This window comes from Alosa sapidissima, chromosome 4 (genome assembly GCF_018492685.1).
Source record: "Alosa sapidissima isolate fAloSap1 chromosome 4, fAloSap1.pri, whole genome shotgun sequence".
Classification (NCBI taxonomy): Eukaryota; Metazoa; Chordata; class Actinopteri; order Clupeiformes; family Clupeidae; genus Alosa; species Alosa sapidissima.
Genome location: NC_055960.1, coordinates 16,082,989 through 16,096,017, shown reverse-complemented (window position 1 = coordinate 16,096,017; position 13,029 = coordinate 16,082,989). Strand labels below are relative to the sequence as shown.

The 13,029-nt window shown below is 41.9% G+C and overlaps 1 protein-coding gene across 5 annotated transcripts in view; it reads right to left on the bottom strand.

Annotated features, from left to right (window-relative positions):
- Positions 1-13,029, bottom strand: part of arhgef10la (Rho guanine nucleotide exchange factor (GEF) 10-like a) — a 143,656-nt gene that overhangs the window by 18,644 nt on the left and 111,983 nt on the right. For all 5 annotated transcript variants that reach the window (XM_042090703.1, XM_042090706.1, XM_042090705.1 and 2 more), the window contains 3 exons: positions 11,201-11,415; positions 9,763-9,920; positions 2,331-2,473 (listed from right to left, as the gene is read on the bottom strand). In XM_042090703.1, coding sequence (XP_041946637.1) covers positions 2,331-2,473; positions 9,763-9,920; positions 11,201-11,415 — 516 coding nt within the window. The remainder of the gene's footprint in view (positions 1-2,330; positions 2,474-9,762; positions 9,921-11,200; positions 11,416-13,029) is intronic.

Genomic DNA, 13,029 nt, shown 5'->3' with positions numbered 1-13,029 from the left:
CTAAGTGGACTGCTTCCACTCTCCATGCTCCTTGCATGCATCTAAGCAAGTGGGTGTGTCAAACAGGCAGCGCTGAGTGAGTGAGTGAGTGGGCAGCCAATGTCAACATAGTTCTTTGCCGACAGTCCTCGGCTTGTGGAATAAACAAAAGGTGAATTCTGGAACTATTTTGGATACATCATAGTGAAGGCAAGCCATCAGGTACACAGAGGCCCGTTTGTAAAATATGTTTCATAGTAAAATATGTTCAAAAGTCATTCAAAAGCAATAGGCTACGCATAGAACTTGGCTAAGCACCTCGCAGACATATCCCAGCATTTTTAAACAGTTAAAAGAACGACAGGTTAACGAATAGGCTATAGAAAAACACCACTACAGTACATGATTAGTGCCAAGTTCATCTCTTCAGTTTTTGTCTAAACTAACTGTCATATTTCATATAAGGTGATGAAAACGCAATGTTCACGCTAGTATAACATTACCATAACTTGCAAACAATCTATTTAATATTCGGTCAGTACTACTGGTAATGTTTGTCATATGGCATGCAGACTGCAATTTGTTCAATAATTATTGCCCAGATGTAGGATAGGCTTCCCGACATGCATTAATTAAAGCCCACAGCATATAATAGCCTACCACTGAAGCGTGTTGAGTCCTAATAATAATAATGGCTTATTGTTACATGGTAGCAAATAATGTTATCAAAGAAATATACGTAATGTACACAGATATATTGCAACAGGTAGCCTAATGGTGTAGGCCTATCTGACGAAGACCTGGTTGGAACGTCGTACTTGTACACTGGTACCCATTGCAACAGTCAAAGAAATCTCATAAATACGGCAAGGCCTAGGGTAGCCTACATCAGATGGCCTAAAGATTAGGCCCCTCTGCATAGCATTCAGTGATTTGCATGCAGTAATTTCAACACTGACCTTGATCTAGCCTACTTTGGCTATTCATAGGTAGGCCTACTTTATTGCCAAAACACAACACAATGTAAATGAACTATAACAAACAATAAAGGATTTAATCACACACAAATTCCTATTTTACGGACAATAAAAAATAATAATTATGTAGGAAGTTTAGAAGTTTAGAACCCAGAATTGACCTGCACACTACAAAAGTGCACCAAATTCAACACAAATGACTCAATACACTTGGAGGAGGTCTGCGTCCTTTCTTTTCCAGATATTTTAGGATTTTGCGTGGTATCGTTTCAGTATCGAGCATCGAGATATTTATGGCAGGTATCGTATCGAAGTCATAATTTTGGTATCATGACAACACTATTGTGTTATACACTCAAGAGCAGCAACAGTATAGAAACAGAGAGATATGTAGCAAAAAGAATAGAGGGATACAGAGAGAGAGAGAGAGAGAGAGAGAGAGAGAGAGAGAGAGAGAGATAGAGACAGAGGGGTCAGTCGTCACAGCCTGAATGGGAAGAGGATTGTCCTAGAAGCCGAGTGTGGCTCCCTTGCCACCATCTTCCCCTGTAAGGCCACAGCCACATGAGCATGTCTGCCGTCTCACCCCGCAGCTCCACTGATGCCTGTGCTCAAAGCCCCAGCACCAACACGGCCCTAGCAGGGCCCTGAGCCGCTCCAGTGTAGTAAAAGGCCCGCACTTAAACCCAGAGAGAGCCAGAGAGTCAGTGGAGTGGAGGGGGGGGGGGGGGGCAGAAGAGGGAAAGAATAATGGATAATAGACAGATCCTAAAACATTGTCTCCTCCCATGCCCCCCCCCCTTCCTTTCTCGCTTGGCACCCCATCCGTGGAGGATCAAACCGTGCAGGCACTGAGCGAATCGAAAAGTCACTGCCACTGCTCAAAGCTGCTCTCTGGAGGAACTTCGCACCGAAAAATCCTGCCCTGTCCACAAATCCGGGGGAAAGTGCAAACTGGCTGTATGTTACCGAAGGCTAGACAGAGTAACAAATTCCCAGAACTGCATCCTCAGTGGCTGGTATCAGCGGCCTTGACTCCTGATTCCTGTTTTAATGGCTCCAGGCTAAGAGTGAGCAGAAGTGTTGGGAACGTTTGCTCTGACTCTACGTCCATAGTCATGTGGGAGAGAAAAAAGCAACAGACAAACCCTACAGCAGCAGATTGAAAGGTGGCAAAACAGCTTAACGTGGATGAGTAAAAAAAAAACCAAAAAAAAACCATGTGGTTGAATTGATTCTCACCTACAATCTCATGTCAGTCTAGATATGAGGTGAATTTCATCACTTGCTATCTCCTCCCCTAAGATACACATTCTATGAGATATGTAAGTGGATGGGGATTTGGGGTAGCTGTTGAATTACTTCCATTCTCACCTTAGTAGCGAGGCTAGAACAGTCGATCACGGATACAGAGTTGCCACAGCTGGCCCATACGCAGTCCTCCAGGGCCAGCAGAGTTCTTACAGGGTCTGGTCCGACGCTCACTTTCCTGCAAGACGCAGGATCCCATAATTCACCTGTCAAAACAACGACGATGGTCAAGGTCAGAACAATTACATTGACATAATATCAAAAAAAATTTCTGAGATGATTATCAATCGGTTGCATCACTGATCCAGTGCAATCTCTCCAAGTTAAGTCTGTTCAGTTTGAGCTAGGGAAATGCTGTATAAAAGGCTTATTACAGTGTAATTAACATGTTGTTACATACTTGTTACAGAAAAATAACTATAAGATAGATAGATAGATAGATAGATAGATAGATAGATAGATAGATACTTTATTGATCCCCAAGGGGAAATTCAAGGGTCTCAGTAGCATACAGACATCACACACAACATGCACTTACAGCAGAAATGGTAAACATAAGTATAAACATATAACTAAACTCCACTGTACAATAAAGACAATAGAAGATAATAAAGATAAGAAAAACTAACAAAACTAAATACTAAATACACTATATAAATTAATTTAAGAAAGTCCAATGTGCTTGAGGGTGATCAAGCATAAGACGCTTGTAGTGACAGGGCCGGGACTGGTAAGGTGCTAAAGGGAGTGAGTGTCATGGTGAAGGTGCAAACAGTAGTCCAACCATAGTCCTTAGTTATGTGTGCATGGCAAGGTGCTCAAGAGAGTGAGTGTCATGGTGAAGGTGCAAAAAGTAGTCCAACATTAGTCCAACAGTGCAACAGTGCAAGAGTAAAGTCTAGAGACCAGCATAAATAATATGGACAAATAGGAGAGTAAAGTATAATGTAGACAAGGTAAAATAAAAAAACTATTTCAGTGCAAGAACAGGTTGAGGTAATAGGGTTTTATAGCCATTCATTCATTTAGTATTGTAGCAGAAGCCTGACCGCAGCCATTGATCATGTGTGCTAATATAGAATGAAAAACAGTGTAGCAGTAAAACAGTAGTGAAAACATTAGGCTGTGTACATTAGTAAAACAGTAGTAAAACAGTAGTAAAGCAGTGGTGGGCAGTCAGTACTCAAACATGGAGAGGGTGGAGAGGCAGACAGACTAAGCAGAGAAGTCTATCTCTCCTCTTCCCTTTAGTGAGGCATTGAACAGTTCAATGGCCCTAGGAACAAATGACTTCCTCAGCCTTTCAGTTGTGCATGGCAGTGAGCGAAGTCTCCAGCTGATCAAGCTCTTTTGGTTTTTGATAGTGCTGTAGAGCAGATGACATGCATTGTCCAAGATGTTGATCAGTTTGTTTAGGGTCCTTTTGTCAGATATTGAAGTGATGCACTCCAGTTCAGCTCCCACTACAGAGCCAGCCTTCCTTACCAGCCTGTCAAGTCGCCCAGCATCCCTCTTCTTTGTGCTTCCTCCCCAGCATACCACTGCATAGAAGAGGGCGCTGGCCACAACAGACTGATAGAACATAGAATAGAAGAGATAGAACGATAGAACGAGAATAATGGTTGAATTGTGTGCTATGTATTATATCTTAAGTGATCTTAAGCATCCTCATGAGGCTACAAGTTGCCTTTTTTGACACAGTTTCCCTGTATGTGGACTGGTTTGACAGGTTTCTAAAGTGGAAAAAGTTGCTGCAACCAATAACAAGGAATAAAGGAACCACTAGTAATCAATAGTCACAAATTACTAGAGAAAGGCAGAACCTTGCCCCATCTTTCAACTAATGAATGACAAAGAAGAAAGGAGAGTCATGTTCTATACTTCATATCCTGTCATTGAACTGTTTTAAGTCAGCATTCACTCACAGAGTGCACCGACCTTCTCAATGCAGGAATATTAAAGTTGAGAAAAAAACGGTTGCCCTGGAACAAGGTATCAATGACTTAACCTTAATGCAGATAGCCCAAGGGAGAGAGCGCAGAAAGATGAGAAAGTGTGGGAACTGGACACGCGGTTATTCATATTGTAGCTTCGCCAGTGCTTGAAACACTGGAGCAAATAGCTGTGCCATTTTAATATGCACCGCCAACTGATGTTCGTTTTTGCCCTTGAGCAAGATACAGTATTAAAACCAAATTGGTGCTTTTAAGAGTCAAGTATAAAGCCTTGTCTGCCTAAAGTTAAAATAATTACTGCTTGCGCAGTCTTGGACTGTGATATTAGTGTATGAGATGAACCAAGCAGTAGAAAATAAACACGTTTGTGGGCTACACTACGAGAGCTACATGGCAAGGTTCTGACTCTGCAGCGTTAATAATGCCTGCCAGTTGGGTAATCATCCAAGCCCACACTTGTCCTTTCCTCTCCCAGCCCTCAAACCAAAGCCGACCTTCTTCCTTTGAGTTTTAATCAGAAGGTGCACATTACAACCTCTATCGAAGACATTATAAAACACATTACATAAGCACTCTCTCTTTCTCCCTCTCTCTCTTTCCTTCGACTGTGTTAATGAAGTAAAATTAGGAAAGGATGTGCGCTGAGGCATTTAATTAACATTGGGAGTTGTTTATTTCTTGCTTTTGAAACCAGAACAGCAGCACAATGGTTTCCAACTTCCCCAGGTTAATTGGCTGGCATCATCTAAATGTCAGTCTTCGTCCTTTAACTTCCAGAGTGTCCCCTCAGATATCATTGAAGGCCAACACCAATTCCTCTACACACACTTGGGAAAGATGGCTACAGGGAGGGAAGGACACTGGCCATGATGCATATATCTGAATTCAGTCTAGTCTCTAATAACTGACTTTTAATATAGCCTAAGTTGTGAAAGCAATAAAGGATATCACACAAGTGCAAGTAAATGCACACACAAGCGCGCGCGCGCGCGCACACACACACACACACACACACACACACACACACACACACACACACACACACACACACACACACACACACACACACACACACACACACACTTTCAAAACACAATTCCCAATGGTGTTCCATTCATGAGGCTTTTATTGCTCATGTGGATGTTATTTATTTATCACTTTTTATATTCAACTCAATATCCATGGCATATTGCACAATACCCAACATTACTTTTCACACTCTATAACATAAAAGTAGTCCTCAGTGTTACCCATCTTGCAGCTCCATGATTGAACACATGGCAATTTTCCCAGGCGCAATCAAACGGGCTGCATAGACATTCGAAATCCATGTAAACATCCCTCAGAAGCTAACCGTATGTTTCTGAACCTCTACGCTCAGCTCAATGGCACAAATCTTAAATATCTCCACAGAGCTCAACAAACACCACCCTATGCCAAGTCCCTCTGTGTCACATTTCACCATGTGTGTCCTTTTTCTTGCAAATACACTGACATTACACAAGTAGTGATATTTAATCCATGCAAGAGTGAGACAATAAATCAATCTTGTCTTTTCGCCTCAGTGGAAAAGTGAGCTGGCATCTGCATTTTTCTGCAGGTGAGAGGGAGGAGCTGGGGCTAAAATCTCACTATGACTCACCTGTCACTCTTTGAGCAGGTGTGTGTGTGTGTATGTGTGTGTTTGTGTGTGTGGTGAGCTAACATAGAGCGCAGAGGCCCCTTGCAGTTTTTTATACTTGAGCAAGCATGCCAACCATGCAACAATCCCTCTAAACAAACACACACACACACACACAGAGAGAGAGAGAGAGAGAGAGAGAGACATACAGAGACACAGACACACACACACCCATGACCATTGATCATGTGTGTAAAGGGGGAACAGTCCTGGAGGAAACATGACAGCTTCCTTACCTCACACACTTACAAATTAAAGCACACGGGAACATGAAAAGACACCTGGGAGCATGGAGGAAAAAGGTGAGAGAGATGGAGAGGACACCAAGGGACAGGAGAGAAAGAGAGAGAGAGAGAGAGAGAGCCAGAAAGAGACAAAAGTTATATCAATGATAGAGGCAAGTGAATGACAGAATGAGAGAAAGAGAGAGAGAGAAAGAAAGAAAATCCATACAGTGGTAATTTGCTTTCAGGATAATCCTTTATTCCTTGGCTTTTTACCTGACTAATAACTATCATGATGAACTGCAAGAGGTCCTTAATAACCCCATTTGCAATGGGCCTCCATCACTATTCTCTACTGCCTGCTGTGGTCTTATTCAACTCCAAACCTTTTAGTATCAAACATCACATAAAGATGGCTTTCCTTAAAAAAAAATAAAAAAATGAATCGCTGAAAAAGCATATAATAGAGTTTTGCCCATTGGCCTCATATGGTTTGCCATGTTCCTCGCTGTGCTGTCCTTGTAGAGCCAAACTCACCGACTCGCATTTACTGCATAGCAACATCGGTTTTGCAGGCTTAGAAAAGAACCTATAATTCACAGACTGGCAAGCCCCAAAGTTAGTAAAAAATCTCCTGTATAGATAAAGTTGCTAACAGTTCCTTGTGTCTAAGTATTGAATGTCCAGCTTACAGGAAATTATTGTCATATAGGCTAAAAGTATATTTAAAATTAAGTATCTATCAAATGAAGATATGTTAGTTATGTTGTAGCTGGGCAGTTCCAGCGTTATGGATGTGACAATTGTACTCATATTGTAAACAAAATGCCTTACAGTGGGGGCGAAATTAGTATCAGTGAATTAATTTGCATAACTTTTAATGTAACCTCTGTCCTCTGAATACTGAGAAATCCTCAAATTTCATATAATCAATTTCATCCTAAGAATACAAGGCATTTTATCAGCGTTATGGATGTGACATGAAATGGACACACTTTTGTGAGAGATTACAGGTTTTCTACAAACTCTGTGAATTTTGAAGGAAACTGCCGAAACTATGATAAATGTAGCATGAAGGAGACTTGAATGAACACAAAAAGTGTGTTTTTGAAACTACGTGTCATTTTCGTAATGCATTATGTAGGAAAAACTGGCATTATGGATGTGACGGTTTCACGTTATGGGTGTGATGTGTCTGAACCAGTCCTCGACAAACTACATAAAACACATAATTAAGTAGTGAATTTTGATATGAAACAATTGAAATAGTAATCATGAAAAACTAGCGATGAAATTATTGCTTCCTCAGTGCCCACTAAGATCCACAGGAAGAATCAGGACAAGTCATTTAAAATATAAAAAAAAAAATTTTTTTTTCTTTTACCGTCATCAATTTTGGTCAGTGATTCCCGGGTTACTGAAACACCAGGGAACATGAAACTTGGTGGCCACTCCCCTAAATAACTAGCCCTACCTGAACCGTTGCACCCAAGATGACAAAATATTTATGGTGTGTTATCAACCTAACCCATACCCACTCATTTGTGATTTGCACACATAAAGTACATGCACCCGCACACATGCACATGCACATGCACACACACGCACAGTCGCACACATACAGACAGGCAAGCACACACACACATAAACACATACAGACAGGCAAGCACACACACACACACACCAACACCCACCCACATGAATGCAGACACATAAACACACACACACACAGGCACGCATACGCATGTGCGCATGCAAACACACACATGCGCACACACACACACAAATAAACACACAAACACAGGCACGCATACGCACATGCACACACACAGACACACACACACACACACACACACACACACACACACACACTCTTATGAACAAAAGCAAACTCACATATGCACACACTCATTTACATGCACATGAGTTGCAGGAGTAGGAGATGGAGACAAATTGACAAGCGTGACTTATTTTTACAAAGAGAATATGCAGAACTGAGAGGCGGTCATATTTTGTACCGCTATGCGGTACATCTAGTTTATTGCTGCTGTTACTCATCTTACTCTGTGGGTATTAGCTACAGAGGACCTGACACTTCAAATGCTGGCATATCGCGTCACATTTAAAATTAAACTGTGTTAAGCAGACGTGAACGGCAGGCTGAACAGATCTGCAACAGAAGGAGGTTGCTATTTTACTCCAGCTGCAAAGTCAGCCATCTTCACCAGCTAACACGATAAATGTACAACAACAGTATGTCAGTTACAGGAAGATAATTGCTCAGATTTTCGTTATAAGGCCACTTGAAAATAGGCTATGGCTAGGCTAATCACTGGAGGTATTTTTTATATTATGTTTGTTTTGCTAATGGTTAGGCAAGGCCTCCCTGTGGTTTTGATCAACCTAATAATCTTTGAAATGTCAATTGTAAACACTAAGGTGAAATGCGTTGAAACTGACATGCCACCAGAACAGATGTTTTATCGGCTTTGAGGTATAATAAAGTCTCCAGTCTTGTAAATTCACATTATGTAACACCATAACGTCACATCCATAACGCACCATTAAAGGTTTTAAAAGTAAGAAAGGGGCACAATTTGGTCATCAAACTTTACATTGATATAAATCAGCTTTGCACAGACACTATGGACATTGTCGCATCAACACTGTATGTGTAGTATAAACTTTTCCTATAAAACGTTATGGATGTGACATGGCCATGGAACTTGCTGACTTAAAAACAAAAGCCTTACAAATGTAAGGAGTTGTGCTCTTAAAGGCAAGCTGAGCAAAGACATTGCTCTACCATTCCCTTGTCAATCTGGAATTTGTCAAATGACACAATTTGTTTGAACCTTGGGTCCATTTATCCACTTTTTAAATACAGTATGTATAATATTACCATGTGAAAAATGTTGTTTCTGTATGGTTGCACACCATATTTATGATGTAAAAAGAGTGTAATTCTCCATCAAATTCAATCAGATCAGTTACAAACAATAAAATATAGACCTAAATGAAGATTTTAACAACAGTTCTATTTGCGTATGCACAACTTTTTTTTTCCATAGTAAGGATGACCTTTGCATGGAATTGCCCAGCTAATGATTTTGGAAATGGTCAAAGTGGGTCAAAAATGTTGTGTTGATGCACCTCAGAGCACCTCATAACAAAGTGATTGGGTATGTTGTTTGCACAATGTGTTGGTAGGAGTGTCTTCGAAAGCAGGATGTTCAGCATCAACTGGAATGACAGTGGTGTCTCAGACATGTATACTATTGCATCCTGTGAATATATAATCTTGCTTGATCAAACTGTAACATGTTGACTATAAAATGCATTTTAAAAGTTTTTCTGCTGAGTCTCCAGTCTCATTCTCGATATTAATCAATGAAGAGGAAAATATTTACATATGGACCCTTTCAAGAGAGTTCCATTATCAGCATCATAGTTGGCCCCACAAGACTTCCTTTTTAACATTCCATATGTTATCTTAATGCAGAGGAAGTAGATTGGGGCCCAAATAGAACGTTCAAGCATTGTTGTTTAGCATAAGCTAAAAGGTGTGTGCTGAATGAGTAAATGTCAATGAGTGTTGGTCCCATAGGCCAAAAGGCATCAGGTAAAGATCTCACCTCCATTGTGGCGCTGGTACACTAGCACAGTGCCGTCCCTTAGCCCAGCGAACAGGCAGTTGGCCGAGTGCTTGAGACAGAGGACAGGGCAGCCCACAGGGGTGCGGAAGGTCAGGAGACACTGAGCAGCGGTGTCCACGCTGCCATACACCAGGATGCTTGGGAGAGAACACACATGTGGCACTAATGAGGGTATGTGCTTAAGAAGGAGGGAGAGAGATAGTGAGAGAGAGAAGGGGGGTAAGAAAGAAAGAAAGAAAGAAAGAAAGAAAGAAAGAAAGAAAGAAAGAAAGAAAGAAAGAGAAAGATTGCTGGTCAGTACTTGAGGTCATTGCCTAAGTAGCTCAGAGAACAGAGACAGACTAAGATATGCCTCTTGTCTTTTGTCTTGTATGTCTGAATCTCAACTAGTCAGCAAGGAATAATAATCTACACAAAGTCTGTTGCGTTCCACTCTAAAAAAAAAAAGCAAGGCCATGTCCTTGCTTTCCCATTACACATTTCTCTGCATACCAAAACAACTGAAAAATGAATAATTCGGCAATGTAACCTTTCCATCACTTCTTTCTGGAGTTGTAAGCAAAAGCCACATTTCACTTTTCATTGTTTTTTTTTTTTTTGCAATAGAAACTATTGACTTCCTCTCCTTGACTGAACTTGTAAATGTGAACACCAGTGGATGCGGGAAACCAGATGAAGTGGGTACCATCTCTCCAGGCTGGGAGGGAAACACAATCGTCTTGGGTGTTGTGGTTTCCTCAAATATTGACTGTCATGTTGTCTTTGCTATTAGGTCTCGCAGAAGCAGGGGGATAAGGCTTGAATACAAATGATGCTGAATACATTACGGGACTGGATTGTTATGAGGGGAAAAGAATCAGCATAATGCTCCGGCAAAAAAAATCAACACAAACATACAGAGAGCGTGAGCTTGTGTATCCAAAATACCGTATTTTCCGGACTATAAGTCGCACTGGAGTATAAGTCGCACCAGTCAAAAAATGTGTCATGAAGAGGAAAAAAACCTATAAATATATATATATATATGTTGCACCTGAGTCGCAGGACCAGCCAAACTATGAAAAAAAGTGCAACTTATAGTCCGGAAAATACGGTAATTACAGAGTTTTTTGAAAGAGTTTGTCTTTTTTATCATCTGTTTTTTTGACACTCCTACCCCACAAATATGAACAACACATATAGACTTCCAGACAGTCTGTTTAATGCTGTTTTCATTCAACGACAACGTCAGTTAAGGTTGACATGGTAAAACTGCAGCAGTGTACCAAATCATCAACAAACACCCCACCAAAAATGACAAGACAAAAACAAAGCATCATGGGAGTTGTGGTAATTTGTACTCAGATGAGGTCAAAAATGATCACAGATTTTAGTCACCATTTTTGGTCCAAGATTTTACAGGCACAGCAGCAGTTACCTGCCATCGTCCAGGCCAGCGCAGATCGTGTTGCCCATGCCCACCGGACTCCTCTGGTCCTCGGCATCCACCTCCTCTGGTGGGACGGGCTCTGGAACGTACTCCAGGCAGAGGACCGGCGCGCCCACCTGGAAGGTCTTCACGGCGCGTGGTGTGGGCCGGTTCAGGGAGAAGATCTCCATCTGGCCCTGGCTGGAGCTGCTACCGCTGGCCACCTGCAGGGATGTCGCCAGCGGGGAGAGGTGTGGAGAGGAGAGGAGAGGAAAAGGGAGGAGAGGGGCAAACAGGGTGGAGGATGAGGAGAGAAGAGAAGAGGAGAGTAAAGGAGGGGAGAGGAAAAGGGAGGAGAGAAGAGAAGAGGAGAGTAAAGGAGGGGAGAGGAAAAGGGAGGAGAGGAGAGAAGAGGAGAGGAGAGGAAAAGGAAGGAGAGGAGAGGAAAAGGAAGGAGAGGAGAGGAAGAAGGAGGAGAGGAGAGGAGAGGGAAAGGGTGGAGAGGAGAAGACATGAGAGGAGAGGAAAAGGAAGGAGAGGAGAGGAAGAGGGAGGAGAGGAGAGGAGAGGGAAAGGGTGGAGAGGAGAAGAGAGGAGAGGAGAGGAAAAGGAAGGAAAGGAGAGGAGAGGAAAAGGAAGGAAAGGAGAGGAGAGGGGCAGACAGGGTGGGGGATGAAGGGAGAGGAGAGGAGAGGAGAGGAGAGTAAAGGAGGGGAGGATAAGAGAGGTGAGCCCCTGATAGAGCTGTTATGCAGATCTAAAGCAGCCTCACTACAGAGAAACTTAGTTTAGTTTTACTTTTCAACAGTCCCTGTGTGGTTCATTGTCTACATCCATCATCTCTCAGAAATTGCCTTCAATTCCCAGACACTATACTAGACTATTTATTCTCCCATAGACTATGAACACCATTAGCTCTGTGGCCTCAGAAATCAGGGCATAAATATTCTCCAGTTTCCACATTGATCATTGAAAATGGGATTTTTTTGGGGGTGACCTTTGCACATCTTGCTCTCTGATCCCATGCAGCCATTTGGCAAAACAATCTGTTAGCGATGTCTTCTTCATTAGTACAGAGTCACTATGCAGATCGGAATTGGAATTGTACGTGAAAAGGTCAGATTGTGAATAGTAAGTTCCTGACCTTCAAATATTAAAATTGATCTCAAAATATCAAACAGCATCCCCATAAGGATGTTCATAAAAGTCTTGCCAAGTTTGTCATGAAAGCCTGAAAACTCTAACTGGAAAGGGAGTATTCTAGAAGTATTCTGATAACTACCCAGACCAAAGAGTAAAAATACAAAAAAATAAACACGGATGATTTCAGCATGGGCGTAGATTTAGGGTGGGACGCTAAGGACTAGTCCTAATCAATATTTTAAGATGACAAAATTGTCCCCACTAATATTTTAGCGAACTCATTTGTGCTGCTGATTCTGACAGCCAGCACGACCCGACGACGTGTCAACGACAATGGTAAGTTAGGGCTGTCTGCCAATACATAGCCTATTCCATAAAAGGCCAGAGTAAAACATTGTGATATTCCCTTTGCCCTTCAGCATTCATGTTTGCCCCTTTTTGTGGTTTGTAGATCAACTATGCCACCCAAAAATACGAAGCTTTTTCATTATTCAGTCTAGGCAAAATAACTAGCCATACAAACTGGCAACTGGTGACCAGGCTTTCAAATGCGGATTTTACTGTGTAAAACAGCATTAGCTGTTAGGATATTACCCAGGATATTGTCACAGCTAAACCTAGCTTCTGTAATCTTCCAACCAAAGTTAGGAGTCATGTAGAATAGGCTAAGGGTGTGCCGCACGGACAGTCGCATA